This window comes from Tursiops truncatus, chromosome 1 (genome assembly GCF_011762595.2).
Source record: "Tursiops truncatus isolate mTurTru1 chromosome 1, mTurTru1.mat.Y, whole genome shotgun sequence".
Classification (NCBI taxonomy): Eukaryota; Metazoa; Chordata; class Mammalia; order Artiodactyla; family Delphinidae; genus Tursiops; species Tursiops truncatus.
Window position 1 is genome coordinate 147393754 of NC_047034.1, and position 18631 is coordinate 147412384.

Genomic DNA, 18631 nt, shown 5'->3' on the forward strand with positions numbered 1-18631 from the left:
GGGTTTCATGCCCTCACTCTGGGTTAACGTCTCCTGTTAGCATATGGTCCCCAGGGTGGAAGTAACCAGCCATCAAGCACCCACTGACGTGAGTCCAGGGCAGGCAGAGGGGAGAGTAGAGAGCCGAAAGGAGCCAGCCCAGGGGGCTGGGCATTGCCCACTTCTGTTCCAAACCCTCAGCTGTCACTGCGGCTGCTCCGCCTCAACGGGCCACATACATTCCCTAAAATCTTGGGGCCCAGGATCCTTGCTTTCAGAATATTTGGTGTCATCAAGCTGGGCCTGGGCCTGTGAAGGGCCTTCGCTGGACTCCAACCAGGGTGATTTGTCATCTGGGTGCAGAGAGGGACAGGAGCTGCCAACTGGACCTGATTCTATAATATTTACTGTGGGCAGCCCAGAGGAGACAGGTGTGTCAGATTTGGGAAGATGGAGGGTGGGCCTGCTGTGTGAGAATGTGTGAAGGAGAGGAGTCTGGAGTCATAAAGATACTCTGAGGTCTTGAATTTTAGCAGAATCTTGTTTTGTCAAAACAGCTTTCTGTGTGTGGGGGACAAGGACTCATCTGCAGCTCTGAGCCCCTGCCCAAGTACCCAGAATGCTGCTCACTCACTGGCACTGGGCAGCCATGGGGATAACTGTTTGACAAAGCTCCATCTCCAGTGCTGGCTGCCCAGCCTCAGTTCCCTGACTTAAAGGCCCACTTTGGTTAAAGGGGGTTCCTACTGTTTGTTTCATCTGGGCAGTTAACTATACCAGGCTGTTGGTCACTAGGATGGAGAACAGAAGAAGCCACAGGGGACTGAGATGGTGGTTCCATTTTTGGTCCCTGGCTCACTTCAAGGGACTAGAAACGGACAGAGGTTTGGGGCTTACGTTTTCACCCAAGCTTATAGCTGTTCCAGCCCTAGACTGGGGGATAGAGCCTGCAACCCCTCTGTAGCCCCAAGCTCTGACCTCTTCTGTGATTAACGAGCTGACGATTCTGCATCGATAAGGAATTAACCTGGAGCCCCTACCCATCAATAGTCAGGAGTCCAGGTCCCGGCCTCACCCCCACCGACAGTGCTCCAGGGCCCCTGAGCAGACCAACCCCACACTGCTTTACAAACCCATAGCCAAGTCCTTTCCCGCACTGCAGCCAGGAATTAACCCCTTAACTGCCTCTGTTCATACCACCCCATCATCCACCCCTTCCTATACACATGCACAGAGGCAGCAGCTGTTTATACTGGTTTAATCCATGTCAAATGTAGTTTACAAAGGGAAAGGACAAGTACCTTTGTATAGAATATACAAACACAGCATCACACCATGGGGCCCACAAGAAGGGCACAGGAGACAAACACTTTTCCCTGGGAACAGCAGTCTAATCCCAGGAAAGGTTCTCTGCAGAAGGCTGGGTAGCCAGGAGCACCCTCATCCAGCCCCAGTCTCAGCCCCTGCTTCAGCTCGGTTCCCATTTCCTGTGCCTCCCCCCTCCCCCAACTCCTTATGAGGAGCCCCAGGAGCTAAGACTAAGGAGAGGATCATGTCCCTTGGGGCACGTGCCCCACGTCTGGGAGAAGAAATATACACCACTGAACACCGAGCACACGGGAGAGGGAAGAGAACCACGGGAGAGGGAGTGGGGAGGGAGAGGCAGGCACCCCAAGAGGTGGATGGGCCGAGCCCCCAGCCAGCCCTGAAAGAGGCACTGCTTCCAGGTGTTCTTAACAAAAGAAGAAAATCATACAACCAAAGGGCAGGGGACGGGATAGAGGGTGAGGAGCTGTCCCATTTATACACAACATTGTAAACATACACGGTCTATATTACATGTGCTTCAGTCTGGTGTTTGCATGTCTGTCTGTCCATCTGTCAGTCGGTGTGGGGGGGGTGCTGGATCTCAGGAGCCTTGCCTGGCTACTCCCCCTACCCCCACCTCCCTGCCCCACCCTGGGAACGGAACCTGGAACAGGTATGGTCCCCAGTCTTGGTGGGAGCCAGCAGGCAGGGCCTGGGCCTCAGCCTCCACTCTGGCTCGAGTCCTGTGTGTGTGCATGTGTGTGCGCGTTCGTGTGTGCATGTATGTACATGGGGAACCTGTGTGTAAGTATGTACAAGGGGGGGGTCACGTCACAGGCGGGGCAGATGGGGCGCTCGAGGCAAGGCCTGCCTGGGGTGGCTAGCTCACAAGTAGATTCTCCGCAGGTCTCCGGGCGCTGTGATGGTGTTGCACTGAGGGCAGAGCTTCTTGGCACCCTGCAGGGAGAACAGGGAGGGCTCTGGTTATACCCTGTGCCGCACACTTGCTCGTGTGAGCCCCTGGGCCTGCAGCTGCATCTCCCCGAACCACTGTGCTGGGGCCTCGGATTGGTCCTGCCCGCCTGCGCTGGGGAGGCATGCGCGGCTTCTGTGAGCAGGCAGGCACGTTCCTGTGTTGGGGAGACGCCAGGATCAAACCGGCTGGCCAGGCCCGCAGCGGGAGCCCCAGTAATGAGAACAAGGCTGGGTCCAGCTGTGGCTGCCGCGGCCCTAACGAGATTACACGCGGCCTTTGATCAGGACACAGAGCCCACGTCCGGGCCTTTTATTGCTGTCTCCGGGCGACATTTTAATGGCTGCTCCCGAGCGAAGAACAGGGGCAGGAGCAGAAGGAGCTTAGTAATGGGAGGGGGAGGGGCTGAGGCCCTGGTCCTGCTTACCCACACCCAGCCTCCTCCTGACCCGGGATCTCACTGCTATGCGTCATACGTGGGCCTGCTGGGGTGGGGGGATGGGGGAAGGGAGCAGGCAAGAGAACCCACCGGTGGGGAGAAGTTAATAAACCTGGGGTCGGGGAGGAGAGAGGGTAGTGAGCTTGGGGGTGAACATCCTGGCTTCGGGCTGTGGTCTATGCTTCTGCTCCCCTGCTCCTCGCTCCTCCTCCCCCGAAGCAGGCTCAAGCACAAGCATGGACATCTGGGCAGTACCCCAAATGGCCACCCACTCCCGACCCCCATGCCACTTCACCAGGGTCCGCAGCCAGCACTCTTCACAGTGCACATGCCAACACTGGATGGACGTTAGGGGCATCGAGTATGAGTCCTAGGGAGAAAATGGGCAGAGAAGGAAGGGGTCACTCTGAGGCTGTCCCACCCTCTGAAGGGCCCAGATCACAGGGCAGAGACCCTCTCCAACCCCCAGGGAGCACTGAAGCCTCAGCAAGGGCGCCCGAGGTTCCCTTCCTCTCACCATGCAGATGAGGCATTTGTAACGGTCCCCACGGGATAGCTGCCGCTCCAGTTCCCTGACCCGAGCCTTCAGGGCCTCAAACGTGGTCACAGCTGAATCTTCGGTGATTCTGCAAAGAGGATGGCATACCTGGGCAGGCAGCAGGCTGGCATCCCTAACCTGAACCTCCAGCCTACAGCTCCCCTGAATTCCAGAATCGCATATATAGCTGTCTGCTAGACGCCCCACCCATATCCTCGATCCGCACACTCCACATTCCAGAACTGCACTCCTCACCCTCTCCTTGCTCCTCTACCTCCGTCCTGGTGAATTTCTAAACCAGACACCTGGGAACCATTCTCAAACCACGTCTTCCCAGTCACTCCTCACATCCAAAATCTGTCATCTAGCTCCTAGTATCTTTGGCATCTCCACTTCTTTCCATAGCTACCACCCCTAGTCCAGGTGCTCATGATTTCCTCTGTGGATTGTGCCATCAACCTGAATGGCCTCTCAGACCCCAGTCCCCTCATTCCATTCTGTTCTCCTGGCACCTACAATTCTGCAAACCTGACCACTTCTACTTCTAACGTTTTAGTGTCTACCTCAGAATAAAGCTCCACCAAACTCTCCACAAGCTCACAAGGGCCTCCTCGGGCCGGTCCCCGCCAGCCGCATCCCTCAAGGGCCCTGCCACGTACTTTATGCTCCATCCATGCCAAACTCCTGAGTTTCCCCATACACCCCACCATTTTTCACTCTACTGGCCTCTCAGCACTTTCTGCTGCTTCTGGATCACCCCAACCTCCTAACTCACTAGTCCCATCTCATCATTCAGGCCCAGTTCCCACCTCCTCCCAGAAGCCTTTTCCAAGCCCCCAGCCAGTACCCCAATGGTGGCTGCCCCTTCTGTGCTCTTCCAGCCCCTGTACTGGACTTCACCACAGCAGTATAACCACAAATGTCCGTCACTGCTAGACTCACTTCCCTGAGGGCAAGCTGCTCACTACACCACTACACTCTGAACATCAGCCCCATACTAGGCACGTGACTATGAATAAACATCTGCTGAAGAAACAGCTGGTCTAACCGCCAGGGAGAGTGAAAAATGCGGGGACTGATGAGGCCCCTGGGCTACAGTCCTAGCCTACCTCAAAGGCTCCTGGTTGCTTCTTCCTAGACATGTCAGATGTCCTGTTGGTCCTCACCCGTAGTCCAAGCCCCGCACAAGGTCCCTACAACTTCCTGAAGACTCTCTGAGCTGCAATACTGAACAGGGAATAGCTAGGACTATTCTAAAGAGTGATCCCTCCCACCTCTCCTAAAACAAGTCAACAGAACCTGGAGAGGCTCAGAGGATGAAGAATGCTTCCTGGAGGAGTAGAAAAGATGGCACTGGAGACAGGCTTTAGGGAATAATAAGGACAATAATACAAATAAAAGAGCCAAAATTTATTAAGCACTTACTAAATGCCAGGGATTGTACGGAGGGATTAAAAGTAATTATCTTATTTACACCTCACAAAACCCCCATGATGAGATCCTAATACTCCTATTTTATATATGAAGAAACTAAGCACAGAAAAAGTAGCCTGTCCAAGGTTCACAGAGTGGGGAAGATGGGATTCAAACCCTGGCAGACTGATTCTGTGATCAACCAGTAACTGTGTAAGTAACCGCTACCCTACACTGGCTACACCCAGGAGGAGACAGGCCTCCAGGCTGAGGGAACAGTGGGAACAAGGCCTAGAGGCCCTAGAGCCCCATCTGGCTGGAAGGCTCACTTCTGAGTAAGCAGAAGGTGCTACACTGGGAAAGGAGACTGTGTCCAAGAAGACCCCAGATGCCGCAATCAGAGAGGAAAGTTTATCTTACTGGCAATTTACAGGAAGTTGTTGAGAATGTTGGAAGAGGGCTGTAAAGGGTAAGAGCTGAGGTTTAAAGGGTGTATTCAATCAGCTGAGGTAGAATCACAAGGGTGGTGTGTGGGCAAGGACCATCTCCTAGGGTGGCCTGTCTTGCCAGCTTAGGGGAGAGAGTTGGCCCAGAAAGCCTGAAAGCTTACAGGTAGTCTGTCCCTGCTGGGTGTAAGTGGTAATGGGGGGGCATGGGTAGGATGATGGGAAACATTTCATGGGCAGCAATGAACTTTGATCTCTGACCTTTCTCTTTTAGGGCACTAGCAGCAACCCAGAATGTGACTTCCTGATGGCTGTGTCCCTATGTCAGGGATGCTCTAGATCCATCACTCCATGGGTCCATGATGCTTTCTGCCTTGCCTCTCTCCAGGGAAGCTGAGAAAGGCTCTGACTACAACTCCTCCTGGCATTGGCGGATTTCCTGGGAGCATCCATTCAACTTTCCAGCTCTGGAAAGCTTTTACCATCCCCTCCTTCCTCACAAGCACTTGCACGGCTGGCTCCTCCCCCAGGCACTTTGCCCAATGCTCTATGTGCCATCCCCACCTGGACTGTTGGTAAGTTCCTGACAAGGAGACAAGGATGGGTAGCTGTGTTCCCTTCCTCTCCAAGGACCAGGCTGATCCTATGAGGTTATTTCAAAGATTGGGAAACCAAGGCCTGGAGCTGGGGGCAGCCTACCCGAGTAGAAAACTAACTGTCAAACCCCAAACCAGAGAATGAGTTAGAGCTGGGAAGGCAAAAAGGATGGGGCCAGGAGAGAATGAAGCCATTTCCCACTTCCATCTCCAAAGGCTCCAAGGCCACATCCAATTCCAGAGCCCACCCTATCTTGGATTTGCTCGGCACATAACTGGCCTCTATTCTTTGCTCTGGTGAACTACCCAGTCCTCCAGGCCCCTGACGCAGGTAGGTTGTGAGCTATTCCTGAGCCCCTCTAGGGTATGGGGTGGAGAATTTCTTGGAAGAAGCCATGTCTTCCTGCCTTTCTCCTCCCCTAGGTTGTGAAAAAGATCTAGGATGGGAACCCATAATGTGTACGGGGAAGAGAGACATCATGGGGACTGAAGGGCCCTAATCTTGGCAAATCCAGACCCAATGGAGATCTCTGCACATGACTAAGCCAGTCCCCAGCTCATCCCAGACAGCCCTGCCCACTGGTGCCTGTGCTCACACAGGTGGGACAGTCCCCAGCTCCCCCAGCCCTCAGCGGGTAGGACCTTCATGGATGGCCACTGGTTCTGGCCCCCACCTCCCCCTGGGCGCCATCCCTGATTAATGATCTTGTCTTTCTGATTTATGAGCAGCCCCTCCAGATGAGTGTAGGTGCCCCTTACGGCCCCGCCCGCCCCGCTCAGCTGGAGTAGGAGAGAATTATTAAATAAACATCCATACGTCATTCCTCCCCCCCACCTCAAGCTGGTTGCGCCGAACCCGTGCGGCCCGCTCCGGCGCTGACATGGAGCAGCTGCGGTGATTCATGGGCAGCTGGGCCCCACGCTGCGGCCCATACATCATGCCAGCAGCACTCACGGCCCTGGCCGAGATAAACTGATCAACCACAACGGGCTGGAATGAATTTATGACAACACAAAATGGAGGGAAACAAATGGGAGGTGACCCTGGGCCACCGACCCGGCCCTGCACCGGCCTGCAATCCACTCTCCTGGCAGAAGGCAAGATGGAACACTGGCCCTGGAATGAAGAGGTTGCCTTTTAACCCTGGGCAACCTAGCCTCGAGAGGAGGGAGGGGCGGGTGTGAGGAGTTAGGCAATGGCCAATGGCAGCAGCTCCAGGCAGCCAGAACTGGACAATGCCACCTCCTGGGGCCAGAACTGGCCTTGCCTGGGCTTCTGGAAAGGCAGTAAGGTGCCCTGCTGATTTCAAATCCTGGTGGCTCCTGAGGATCCAGGCCAGGGGTTGCCCAACCCTGGGAGAAGTGCTAACGGATCCCCTTTTCCCCTGCCTGAGAACACCGGCCAAAAATTCCTACCAGAAGTGATGAGACCCAATACTCCTGCCTAAAACCCACTGCAAGCGCCACCGGGACAAGAAAAATGAAACCAATTTAGCTCCCGATTAAGAAACAGAAACTGGAGATGAATCAAGTGTGCTGGCTGGGCTGGGCAGCCATACATCACACTCCCTGGGCGGAGGCCTCTGCAGCGGGCGGGCAGGCAGGCAGGCTGACTGCTCCTCCCTCCACCAAGGCTCCCAGGGCCTGGGCCCAGCGATCAATTCACAGAGGCATGCTCAGCACCAGCTGGGCCCCACCGTCGGCTGTGTGCCCAGGGCACCAGGCCTTCCTGGTAGCAAAGGGCCCCTCGCCCTCCAACTGAGCTGTGGTTCCCCAGGCCTCCCTCCTGGCCAAACACTCACTTCTCGATGTCACTGTTCTTGCAGGTCTTCTGCATGGCCTCCTGCTTGCTGCTCTCACCGTTGCTGGTAGATGGCATCTCTGCTGGGACAGAGAGGCAACTCACACTCTGGCCAGACTGGGCAGCACAGGTGAGGGGTTGGGCTTAAGGCAGTCACTACCACCCCCCATCACTCCTAACCTGCGTCAGGACTTACCGTCACTGGCCCATTTAGAGAACTCAGGTGTGATGCGTGTGCTGGGAGGGCCACCACTAGAGGAAAGGAAGGAGGAAGAACGAAGTGGGCCCTGAAGCAGGCAGGATAACCCTGAGGGCGGGTACTGGGTTGACACCCACCTCAGGGCTTCCCATCCCTCTAACCCCCCCACCCAAGCCTGTGCCCACACTTGCTTTAGGACTGCGCCCCGGAGTGCCTCTCTCTCCTTGGCTTCACCGGGCTCCTCGCCTGTGCAGGGGATGACGTCGGCCTCCGTGTATCTGGCACGGTGGTCAAGGACAATGGATCCTAGTTTGCGGTGGGCCATGAGGGTTGAATCCTCAGGAGGGCTCCCCCGGCCCAAGCTGAGACACTGACCCTGGGGGCGGGTGTGGATGAGTGACCGGAGGTGCTCGCTACTTTTCTTATTCCCTTTGGACTGTCCCACCAGCCCCACCTTGTCCCGCAGTGCCCCAAGGATACTGTGGTTTCCCATACTCCAGAGTGTCATCCCCATCCACATCCAAGTCAGCATCACTGTCCGGATTCTCTTTGCCGCTGCACATGACGAAGCCAGAGCCTGTGGGAAGCAGGATATGAGGAGGGCCTGGGGCCAGCAAGACGAGTCCAAGGGTACCCCTTCTGTTTCCCTAGGTACGGCTCAGGTTTTGGGCTAGGCAAGGCCAAACAGAAACGTGGGCTTGGGATATAGAGAGCCAAGAAACTTGGGTGCTCTTGACTCTGACATTTCAGGCCTTTTCACTCTGCACACCTCAGCCTTCTCTGCACTGCCTCCTGCTCCAAGTGGTCTCTGCTTATAAACTAGCCCATTCATACACTAGGTCAGGTCCTCAGGAGACACCTAGTCTAGGCCTGCTGAACACCTGTCTTCCAGGTCTAAGAAGAGCAGGAAGAAGACAGAGACATTCAGGTCTACAAGGCCACCCCCACCCAGGACCTGGGCATCCCGTGTCCCATGGTCCAGCCTGACAAGTCTACCAGAAGGGAGAGTAGGCTGGCAAAGGCCTGTCAGAGCCATACAGCGGGACCCCCAGCCAACGTCCTGGTTTTGGCCATCAGGTCCTCGCCAGCAAAAACACCAGGCAGCTGTTCAAATATTTGGTGTCTGAAGTGCCTGACATTAATTATTCATCCCAACCTCACTCAGCCCAGATTCCTGGACAAGTGCAGTTATAGAGGGATTAAGACGGGATGGCCGAGGGAGAAAAAGCATGCGCACCTGCTTCTCAAAGCAGTCCATGGAGGCAAGCGGGTGGGCGGAGGCAGGGCCAAGGGCCGGGCAGGTAGCTGACCTCACCGAGGAGCATCTGGCACAGCCACAGGCACTCTCGGCCAGGGGCGGCGGTGGTGATGTAAGGCGCTGAGTTGCTTAAGCTACTCCAGGCCCGCTCACCTGCCATGTGGTCTGACTCCCAGGACCACCCTTCCTGGTGGCCCAGGGCCAGTGACCACAAAGCTACTTCTCCCTCCCTGCCCATGTCTTCTCCCAGTGGTCCCCATCTCAGACCACATCTCATGAGCCAGTGGAACAGCCCTGCCGGGGACAAAAGGGGCTGAAAGCAATGGGATCTGGGTTGAGTGGAATCAGAGGTGTGAAGCAGCTCAGGGTTCTGCCCGATGATCTCAGAAATTTCTTGTTCATTCTTCCCACTTCCAGGGTCTTAACACGCTCATCAGGGCAACAGACATGTACCGGGTTGTCATGCCTCTCGCCTGTTCCTTCACCCTGTTCCTTAGAGCTCTGACCCTTCTTTTCCCTGCTCCAGCAGTGTCTGCAGCTCCCCTCTGCACACACGACCAAGTCCCAGCTCCTCAGTTAGACACGCTAAGCTCCGGATGCCCCCACTTCTCCACCTTCCCTCTTTCTCTCACTTCACTCCATAAGCTCCACATATACGGATAGACTACTTACTGCACCTCAAACGTCACCATGTCCTGCTCATGCTCTCCCCTCCATCTGGAATGTTCTCCACCTTTCAAGCCCATTTCGAAAGCACTTTCTTCCTGATCCTTCTTCTCCCTCCTACACCTCTGGTCTCTGGTCTCACAAAGGTTCCACCCAACCCAAAGGGAAGCAGCACCAGGGAAAGAGAGAGGCCAGGCACTGCCCAGGCTCCACCCCTCCCTGCCAGTCCTCATCTGCCCTCCACAATGAGGCACCAACAAACTCGAGGCAGCAGGCAGGTCAGCAGCAGGGCCATTAAGCTGAGAAAACACCAAGTTACAGCTCTGTCTACTGTTCACGGCCAAGTGTCCTGACAAGCAATTCCCTCCTTGTGGGTGAATGGCACCTCTATAAACCCTCTGACAGTTTGGGAGACAAACTCCGCCATCAATCACAATGTAGCCGTCAGGTTCACTTACAGCCTGCGCCTCCCGAGCTCTGCCAACCTCCCTCCCCCAAGTACACGCAGCTCAGCAGTCAGCCTCACATCCTTGGCTTAGCCAGGGCCTGCCCGGCCCTGCCTTTTGGGTGGGCGAGCAGCAAAGCTGAGAATCCTGGCACCACTCCTCAGCCCAGTATGGCTCCCATGGCAAAGCTGAGAAAACTGGGCACCGCCAAACTGCTAGGAAAAGTCCTAGCTTCTCAACACGTAAAGCAGCCCAGTGGCCGAAGTCCTCATCTCTGCAGTCTCATCGCCTACCAGGCCTGGACCAGATCTTGTACTCCAGTGGAACACAGCTATTGTGTGCATGTTTTCTCATGCCCCCCTGCCTTTGTACTTCCTGTTATCTCTGCCTAGAAACATCTCCCTCTTGGTCTACAGAACAAATTCCTGCTCGCTCTGCGAGTCTGACTCTTCTCAATCATGCCTTCTATTCATAGTGCCTACACATGGTAGTTGCTCTATAAATACTTCCTGAATGAACTCACCTCAACATTCTCTCAACCTTTATCGAACTCACCCTCTGCCTGGTTTGACACTGAAGACAGTGTTTCCAGATCTGATTCCTACCCTCAAGGTGCTGAGTGTGGACGAGATGTCCCCAGACATTTCTACACAGGGGTCCCTTCTGCGGCGTCCATCCAGGCTCCTGTGCAACTCCAAAGTCACATTTATTACCATGTATTGTCACTGTCCCTTACCAGAATGAAGGCCCAAGTCTGTGATCTCAGCGTCATCCAGCACAGAGCTGGCCAGGCCCACAGCGGGTGCCATACAACACACGCAAGCAGTAATGGCTTAATGCCAACAATGCTGTTCTATTAGGTCCTGGGAGCCCTGTGCCGGAAGGAAGGCCAAGGCCTGATTAGCCGGTGGCCTGGAGAAACCTCTCAGGCCACAACCCTCCCTCTCAGACCCCAGCTCTCGGGTGAGCCGCGACCTTCTGCTCCCTTGACCAGCCCGGCAGGATGGAGAGCACAACACATCTTGTTTGCCAAGGAAAAGGCCTGTCTCTGGTCTGAGCAGTTTCCTCTGACCCTGACCCCACCCCCCAGCAAAGACAGATGTTGGGAACCTCTCCCTACCCCCACAGGTGTTCAGAACAGGCTGCCGCCACCAACTTCACTCTTGTGCTGCCCCAGCCAGCTCCAACCTCCTTCCCAGCACATTAAACTTTATTTTCTTAATGAAAATAAAGTTTGCTGACTTCTGGCAGAATCATAATAAAAAGAAACAGCCATAAAGCCATTTTATGCAGACAGCGCCCCTGCCAGCTTGCGCCCCCCACCCTGCTTCGAGAAGAAGGCTCCACAGTCATTTTATGTTCTCAGCTGCTGGAACATCCCAAGCCAGTACTCAGAGGCAAGATGGCGCAGAGTACTCCTTTCCAAGCCTCTGGCTCCTGTTCTGTGTAGCTCCAGGGATAACAGGCAAGCTGCCACTCCTGATGCTACTATCCAGGGAAGGGACTCTGCCCCTGGGACCTGCAAGATGACCCAGAGTACCCTTTAGTTACCAGGGAGGCCGCCTTGCTGAGGCTCAGCCCCACTGTATTGTGGCACAAAGAGCTGGGCTGCTGCCCACAGGCAGACTAAGCCTGAGAGTCAGTGATGCTCAGCAGTGGGGGCCTGGTCCTGGGAGGACGGGCAGTGCAAAAAACCTCTTCCCTCCAACTGGACACTAGCAATAGAAAGGGAGAGGGTTAAGTGCATATATAATAAGCAAAGCCTAAATTTTATAAAAACGACCCCCCTCGCATAAACTCCTTTTTTCTTAGGTCAAAGAGAGAGAGAGAAAAAAATCAGCATTAATTTGATCAACTGATCAGATAATCGATTGAGAAACTGGAGATGCCCGCTTACTGGGGGCAGTAACGTCGTAGAATATGAAACCACAAAAATGGAGCCATTGATTTCCTCACCTGCTGCTCCCAACAAAACCAGAGCCCAGGGAGAAAGGAGTCCTGGGGCCTCTGGAGGCGTGTGCTCTCCAAAGGTGTGGTTTGGGGGTGGTGGTGCAGAGCAGCAGCTTCCGGAGAGTTTTACACTGGAATTAGTTACAGATGCAGTTACGGTGTCTTGTGTAAACGCCATCGATTGGGGAGCTGACAGTCTGGGGAGCTGCGATGCGGGACAATCAATCGGCCTGCAGTGTCACCTGCCACCTCGCTGAACAGTTGACAATGCAATTATCCAGTGTGGAGGCAGGGAGTTGGCGTGTGTCAAACGCACTTAGCCACTTTCCGGGCCTCCTCGATAACGTGTTTCACTGCCTCACGTCAGGAGAGACGCAGAGAGACAGACGCCGTTTAAAACCACTGATACTTACTCCTTCTGCCTGTACTCCCCCGGTCCCAGCTTAACAATTGTGTTCCAAAAGGCGATTAAATCCCGTCAGTCGCCACAGGGGACAAGAAGGTGCCCTGCTCCTTGCCACCTCTTCTCGCCCCTCCCAGCAGGCAACAGTCATAACTAAAGGTAGTAAGGAGGTAGAAGGTGGCAGCCCTAACGCTCTCCATTCCAACACTGCCTGCAGCAGTCGGCTGTTCCAACACCTGTCACTGACTGCACCTGGCAGCAGGGCTGTGCTGGGGGACATTTTTAGCATCTGGGGCTCCTATCTTTTGGAAACCAACACAGCAAAGGAGGCAGCAGCTACGGCCAGGCCAATTTCTCCATGCCCCTGGGCTAAGAACACCTCTCAACCCCTTGACCCATAATCTGGAGCTGAAGTTTTATCAAGCAACAGCCAGTTAAAAGACCTGTGCCACAGCTGCCCTGCCTGTCCTCTCCATGGCATCTCATCCCAGGCCACATGGAACCAGCTTAAATCTAAGGCAAGAACTCGAGAAAGATGCAGTCCCTAGGCCAGGATTGGGGCAGGGCAGAGGCCCTGGACAGTGGGTTCTCTTAGTATCATCCCTGTCCAACACCTGTTTGATTCAAAGGGGCTCAGTGCTGGATTCCAGGGATGCATTTTCCTCCAGGGCTCAAAGATGGAGTTGCAGCACCTTCCACTTCCTGTGCTGCCTCCTGGGAAATCCCTCCATCTCGCCACTCATGTGCCCACCACATCACTGTGACCTTATCTGAAGCCAACCATTCCATATTCTCTCTCCAGCCTGTCCATTCCAGATATGATGAGCTCCAGGCTCCCCCAATCCAGCTGGGTGAACTTTCACTGGCAACCAAAACAGGAGGGACCAAAGCTCCCACCACTAGTCTCTTCTCCGGGACCCAGGAGCTGGTGACAGGCAATGAGGAGAGCTGGGGCTCATTCATCACGTACCTCCGTTGACTACAGGCAGGAGCGGGTTTGTCCCCAAGGGCTGTATAATTAGGTTTCCGCTGTGGCCCAGCCTAGAGGTCCCTTGCTCTGCCCAGGGCTGGCACAGGGCACCAGAAGAGCGTCTTTCTTCCCTAACTGTTGAGCTCTTTTAGGGGAATGTTGGTGAAATACTAGGGTCCACGTGCTGCCCTTTATGCAATTATTAACTCTGGGTGGGGAGAAACAGCAGTAGCAGGTTAGCAAACCTAAGGTTCAGAGAGGACAATCGACAGCTTAGGCACGCAGCCCAGGGCGTCTCCGAGAACTGAGAAGGCCAGAGCGTTTCCTAGTCACTGAAAGTTTCTTCCAAACTACTCTCTTAAAAACTTTCTCTCGTCCTTCAGATTCTTAAAGATCCACTTCCAGCTGGACCTATCTCAGTGCTTACCTGTTCTGTCTGGTCCTTCGCTTTGTCCTAAAATACCAATTCCAAGTACTCCCAGGCCTAAGCAATCTGGGCCTCACCCTCAGTAACCACAGGCCCCATCTCCAAGGCCCATTCCCCTCAGCCAAGTGTCCCACCAAAACCTCTTGCTTGTTCACTGGTTCCACGGCAGAATACATTCAAGGAAACCGATTTGCTCCACCAGACCAGCTCCCAGTGGGCCTGGTGGGAAGCTTTGCTGAGGATGATGAAGGGGTCCTGGTCCGGAAGGAGGGATAGGGGGTGATCAGATACAGGAACTTATCTGCAATTCTTTCATATCCAACAAGAACAGCAATCTCTGTTCTGTCAGCATGCACAGCTTGGCTTAAATGGGCCTCACCACTCGCCTGCTCATCCTGCCTCTGCTCCCTCTCTCTGAAGTTGGCTGGGCAGCTTCTTCAGCCAGCGTTATCACTCCCTCTAACCGGTCTTGGCAGGCAATCTAATTCCTCCTGAAAAGGTCACCGCCATTTTAACTGCCTTTCAATCACATTAAGCACGCGCTGCCCGGCTTGCGGCCCAGCCCGCCCGGCGGGCGATCAATGCGCTACACTGACACCAGCCCGCCTGGCGGGGCCACACCCAACCAAACCCCCCAAGAGTTGGGGCCTATTGGTCCTGGCCAAGGAGGGTAGACTGACAGATGGCCAGCTCCTGCAGACAGGGTTTCGGGGGCAGAGGCGGTCAGGATCAGACAGGGCCTCCTTTGATAGCACCCCCCACCGAGGAGCCTCAGCCTCCTCCGCTCCACTGCGCCCTGCTCTCTGCCTCGTGGCCCCTGCTGATCTCGCTGTAAAACAGCCTTTCAAGTCTGCCTGTCTTTTGACTGCACTAAGCTGTTTAAGAGGCGGCAGCAGCTTCTATCAGGAAAGCCGGAGCAATTCTCTGCAGATAAAGGCACCTCCGGCCCCCGTTCCCTCTTCAAGTCTCACTCTCATTCTCGCTCTCCAAATCGCTCAAAGAAAAGCCCCCTTTGAACTCCTCTCAGGAATTCTTGAAAAGAACAACCTCACAGTGTAAACACTCAGGGAAAACTGACACCCCCCCATAGGGCTGAAGAGCCCCTCACACCCGCTCTGCAAGTGCGTCCCAGCACCTGGGAAATACTTGGTTGTAGCAGCAGGCCCCATGCAGCTTCATCCTCCTAAGCCCTGTTTGGTGCCCAGAAGCCACCAGGTCCAGTTCTGTGCCAAGAAACCTGACTAAAAACTTGCCGCAGTAATGGAAGATATGAAAATCTGCAGCCACAACAGAGCGAACCCAGAGCAGAATCCTGGAACTGCCCCTGAGCAGACACCTGTGTGTACAAGCCACTGGACCCTGGGCTTTGCTGCTCATGTTCCCTGGGCCTCAGACACTCGGAAACTCCAGGATAGGACCAGAGTGAAACGGCAAACGGACATCCTCCCAGCTCAGCGCTCAAGCTCGGGAAACGGTTTGGCCTGATTAACCTTCCTGATTTACACTTTGGCTTGTCCCCAAACGCTCGGGCAATATGAGAGAAGCCCAGAAGCATAACGCCACACCTGGGCTCGTGGCCCCTTCATGTAGCCAGTCTGCCCTGGATGGCACTGTGGGGACCGATCCTCAGCACCAGCCCGAGAAGCACTGCCCCAGTGAGGCAGAGACCCTCCTCCCAGCTGCTGTGAGATTCCCCAGGGACCAGACACAGCAATACTCCCAAGGGTGTTGCCCAGAGAACTGGAGGCAGATGGGAAGCAGACTGGATCACTTCATGACCACAAGCTGCAGTGCCAGCTGTGCCTGTGCACAGAAAGAGAGAAGAGCTGGAGGCTGACAGCTCCCCCTTTGCCCTGCCCAAGGCAGAAGGCTTTGACAAGTGGATACCGACCCTGGGCACCTACCAGTCTGCTATTTGACCTGGTGGGGGTGGGGGACTTCCACTGGGCCAAGCTATATCTCTCCAAGGAGCCAAGTAGGTAGTGGGGCTGGGCAGGGTCCTGCAGAGTTCCCTGCAGCAGTGGGGGAGAGTCCCAGGGAAGCAGGGAGCAGCTGGGCACAGGCCCCTCTTGCTTCAGGGCAGAGGGTGCCCAGGGAGAAGAGATGGGATCAGAGCTAAAATTAGATTCACCCGTGAAGCTCATGGGAGGTCAAATTTTGCCATAACTCACTCTCTCCTCTGTAACTGATTTCCCTGACATGGGGCTGAGGAGGAGGGGCGGGGGGGGGGGGGGGCGCGTGGGGGGAGGGGGGCGGGGGGGGAAGCCAATGTGTTTGCCTGGAAGCCCTCGGGGCCCCCAGTGCTGGAGGTGTACAGCAGGTTGCTGGATTCTCATTTATCAGCCTTAAGAGGGATGGAGTAATAAATGCATAACCGTCCCTTTAATATTTTATGCAGGTGCTAACGTGGCTTGGCTGTCACCTTCAATGCATCACCCGAGGCTGAGAGACCCCCTCGTCACTCCTAGCCTACAGCCTCACAGTTCCATTTCCCCACCCAAATACATCCATTTTAATATGCACATCACAGGCAGGCAGCACGGTCACAAAGGAGCCCCACCAGCAGCAGCTCGCACGTGGTGGAATGACCAGCCACCAGCCCTGGCCTCTTGGCTCCCAACAGATGGATACCCAGCAGAGGCCTGGCCGCCCGAGTGCCACTGCCTATGTGTCAGCTGCTTGTACCTCGGAAACCACCTTCCAGGAGAGTGGTGGCCCGTATCCGCTTCTGCCCGCACCACTCATACTCCTCGAAGCGGTTGCTGTTCTCATGCTCGATGTCCACGGCATCATCCTCAGCCATGCAGGAGCCTTCCCTCTGTGAAGAGCAGAGCAGGATCATGCGGGTCCCAGGCCGTCCCTACCTGCTCCCCAGGGCCTGCAAGGAAGGCACAGCCCTAGCCCCGAGCTGCAGTGTGCCCCACAGGCCCCCAGCTCTAGGGCTCCTTTGAAGTAAACCAATCTAGAGGTCAAAGACCTGGGCTTTTCCCCAATAGTTTTCCACTGGAGCCCCAGGAGAGGAGTGGGAGAGCGAAAGCAAAGGAAGAGAGCAAAGAACAGAGAGTAAGAAGCTGCTGAGACCACAGAGAGACCCCAACAGCCCATAGATCTGGAGGCAGTGAGCAGCTAGTGTCAGGGGAAGGAGGGGAGGGGAGGGAGGTGGTGATGGCCCCTCTACCTTAGAAAGGCAATGCTCCACATGCCTACTCATCTCCTGCTCCGATCCTGCCAGGGGGCGGCTGCACAGGGGACATACCTGCCCTTCATCTTGCTTCCTCCGTTTCATTTTCCCAATCCGAGCTGCATGGAGAAACCGAAAACAAAGCATAGAACAGGCAGACGGTCACTGTAGTTCCCAAGGTCCCAGTGGAGCTGACACATCCTGACCTCCTGCCAGCCATTAGCCCTTTTGTTCAGTGCCTCATCTGGCCCTCATCATGCAGCACCTTCGGCTCCTTTGGGGACTGGACCTTGCCAAGAGCACCTGGGGAGGAGATTGGTGCTAGGCCAGTGAAGTGTCCACTCTTCAGCCACAGCTGGCTCAAGCTCAACCCTTACCTTCCTACCTGCAGTGCTCAATGAATCCAGTGAGCAAAGATGCTCTCCTTGGCACTTGCTATGTGTCTCCCCAGAAGGCCAAGACCACAGGCTCTTTTAGAGTCAAGAAGCATAACTTTAGAGAACATTTCTTGGTTAGAATCCAAGGTCCCTCCAGGGGCCTGATTTGGCCTGCTGTTAACTTATCAGTTAAAACCCCTTTGTTCCTGGCCAAGAGCCCTGAGGTACAGACCTTAGTGTCCTATGTAGAATTACCCCAGTGAAATTTCTCTCATGTCCACTGGTCCCATTTTACAGAAGAGGAGACTGAGGCCCAGTCATAAAGGTATAGAGGATCTGAGTCAGACAGCCCAGATACCTTGAGAGGGTAGCCCTTACTGTGCCTACCCAAACCTGTTCCATCATTTCTAATCAGTGCAGAGGGCTCCCTGCCATGCTGTCCCGCAGGGGGCTCAATTCCAAAGTGCATGCTGCAAGCCCACAGCACTGCTAATTAATGCCGAGAGATACAATCATTTCTAATTAGCTCACTAATCCCTCTCTGCAGCCCTCCTGTCACTGAAGCAGGAAGGGGTCAAAACAAGGGACTCTGTTCCCTCTATCCACTCCTGTGATGCAAGAGGAGTAGAGCTAGCCACTCTGAGACCAGACTGACTGGGGTGGGGGTAGGGGTGGAGCCAGCCAAGGAGGGAAGGGTTCCCCACTGCAAGGCCAGAAAGAACTTCCTGTGGATACTGACCCTGGTGGAAAGCTCATCAATGCAGTTTAGGGAGCGAGACACAGGTGAAAGGTGATGCAGGTGAGAGTCGGTAAGTTACAGTTTAGAGCTTCAGTTGTGTGTAAGGTTCAGAGCCGAATACCTTATACAAGGTAGCTCATTTTATTCTGTATCCAGAAACTAGGTTGTATTATCCATTTTAACAGAAAAAGATAGTCAAGGCAGTTGTCCAGGTAGCTAAAAAGTGGCAAAGGCAGCACAGGAAAGCAGGCCTGACTCCATAGCTTAGAAGGCTCTCCTGTCCCAAGAGTGCCCCCAACCGATCAGCATCAACAAAGACTGATCCTGTGAGTGTGCTAGGTCAGCAAGAATATGCACTTGGGGCTCCTGCCTGTTGCGGGTATGAGGCAGGGAGCTACTCCAACCCTAAAACAGAGTAGCCCTAGAAAGAGCCAAATCAGCAAGAAAGCCACCATCCCACCAGGACTGAGCATGGAGTTTGAGAAACCGTGGTCTGCAGCCTGGCCCGTCTCAATTTCCTGT

The 18631-nt window shown here is 54.9% G+C and overlaps 1 protein-coding gene across 4 annotated transcripts in view; it reads right to left on the reverse strand.

Moving 5' to 3' along the window:
• Window positions 1–1223: 1223 nt before the first annotated feature.
• The window catches only part of RNF220 (ring finger protein 220), a 223786-nt gene continuing 206378 nt past the window's right edge, over window positions 1224–18631 (reverse strand). For 2 of the 4 annotated variants that reach the window (XM_073790734.1, XM_019937922.3), the window contains 9 exons: window positions 16991–17112; window positions 16498–16630; window positions 8173–8269; window positions 7884–7970; window positions 7690–7745; window positions 7495–7573; window positions 3217–3325; window positions 2995–3069; window positions 1224–2244 (listed from right to left, as the gene is read on the reverse strand). In XM_073790734.1, coding sequence (XP_073646835.1) covers window positions 2173–2244; window positions 2995–3069; window positions 3217–3325; window positions 7495–7573; window positions 7690–7745; window positions 7884–7970; window positions 8173–8269; window positions 16498–16630; window positions 16991–17112 — 830 coding nt within the window. In that variant the 3' untranslated portion in view covers window positions 1224–2172. Of the gene's footprint in view, window positions 2245–2994; window positions 3070–3216; window positions 3326–7494; window positions 7574–7689; window positions 7746–7883; window positions 7971–8015; window positions 8069–8146; window positions 8270–16497; window positions 16631–16990; window positions 17113–18631 lie in introns of those variants that run through there. The other 2 variants (XM_033867628.2, XM_073790737.1) reach the window with 2 other exon arrangements.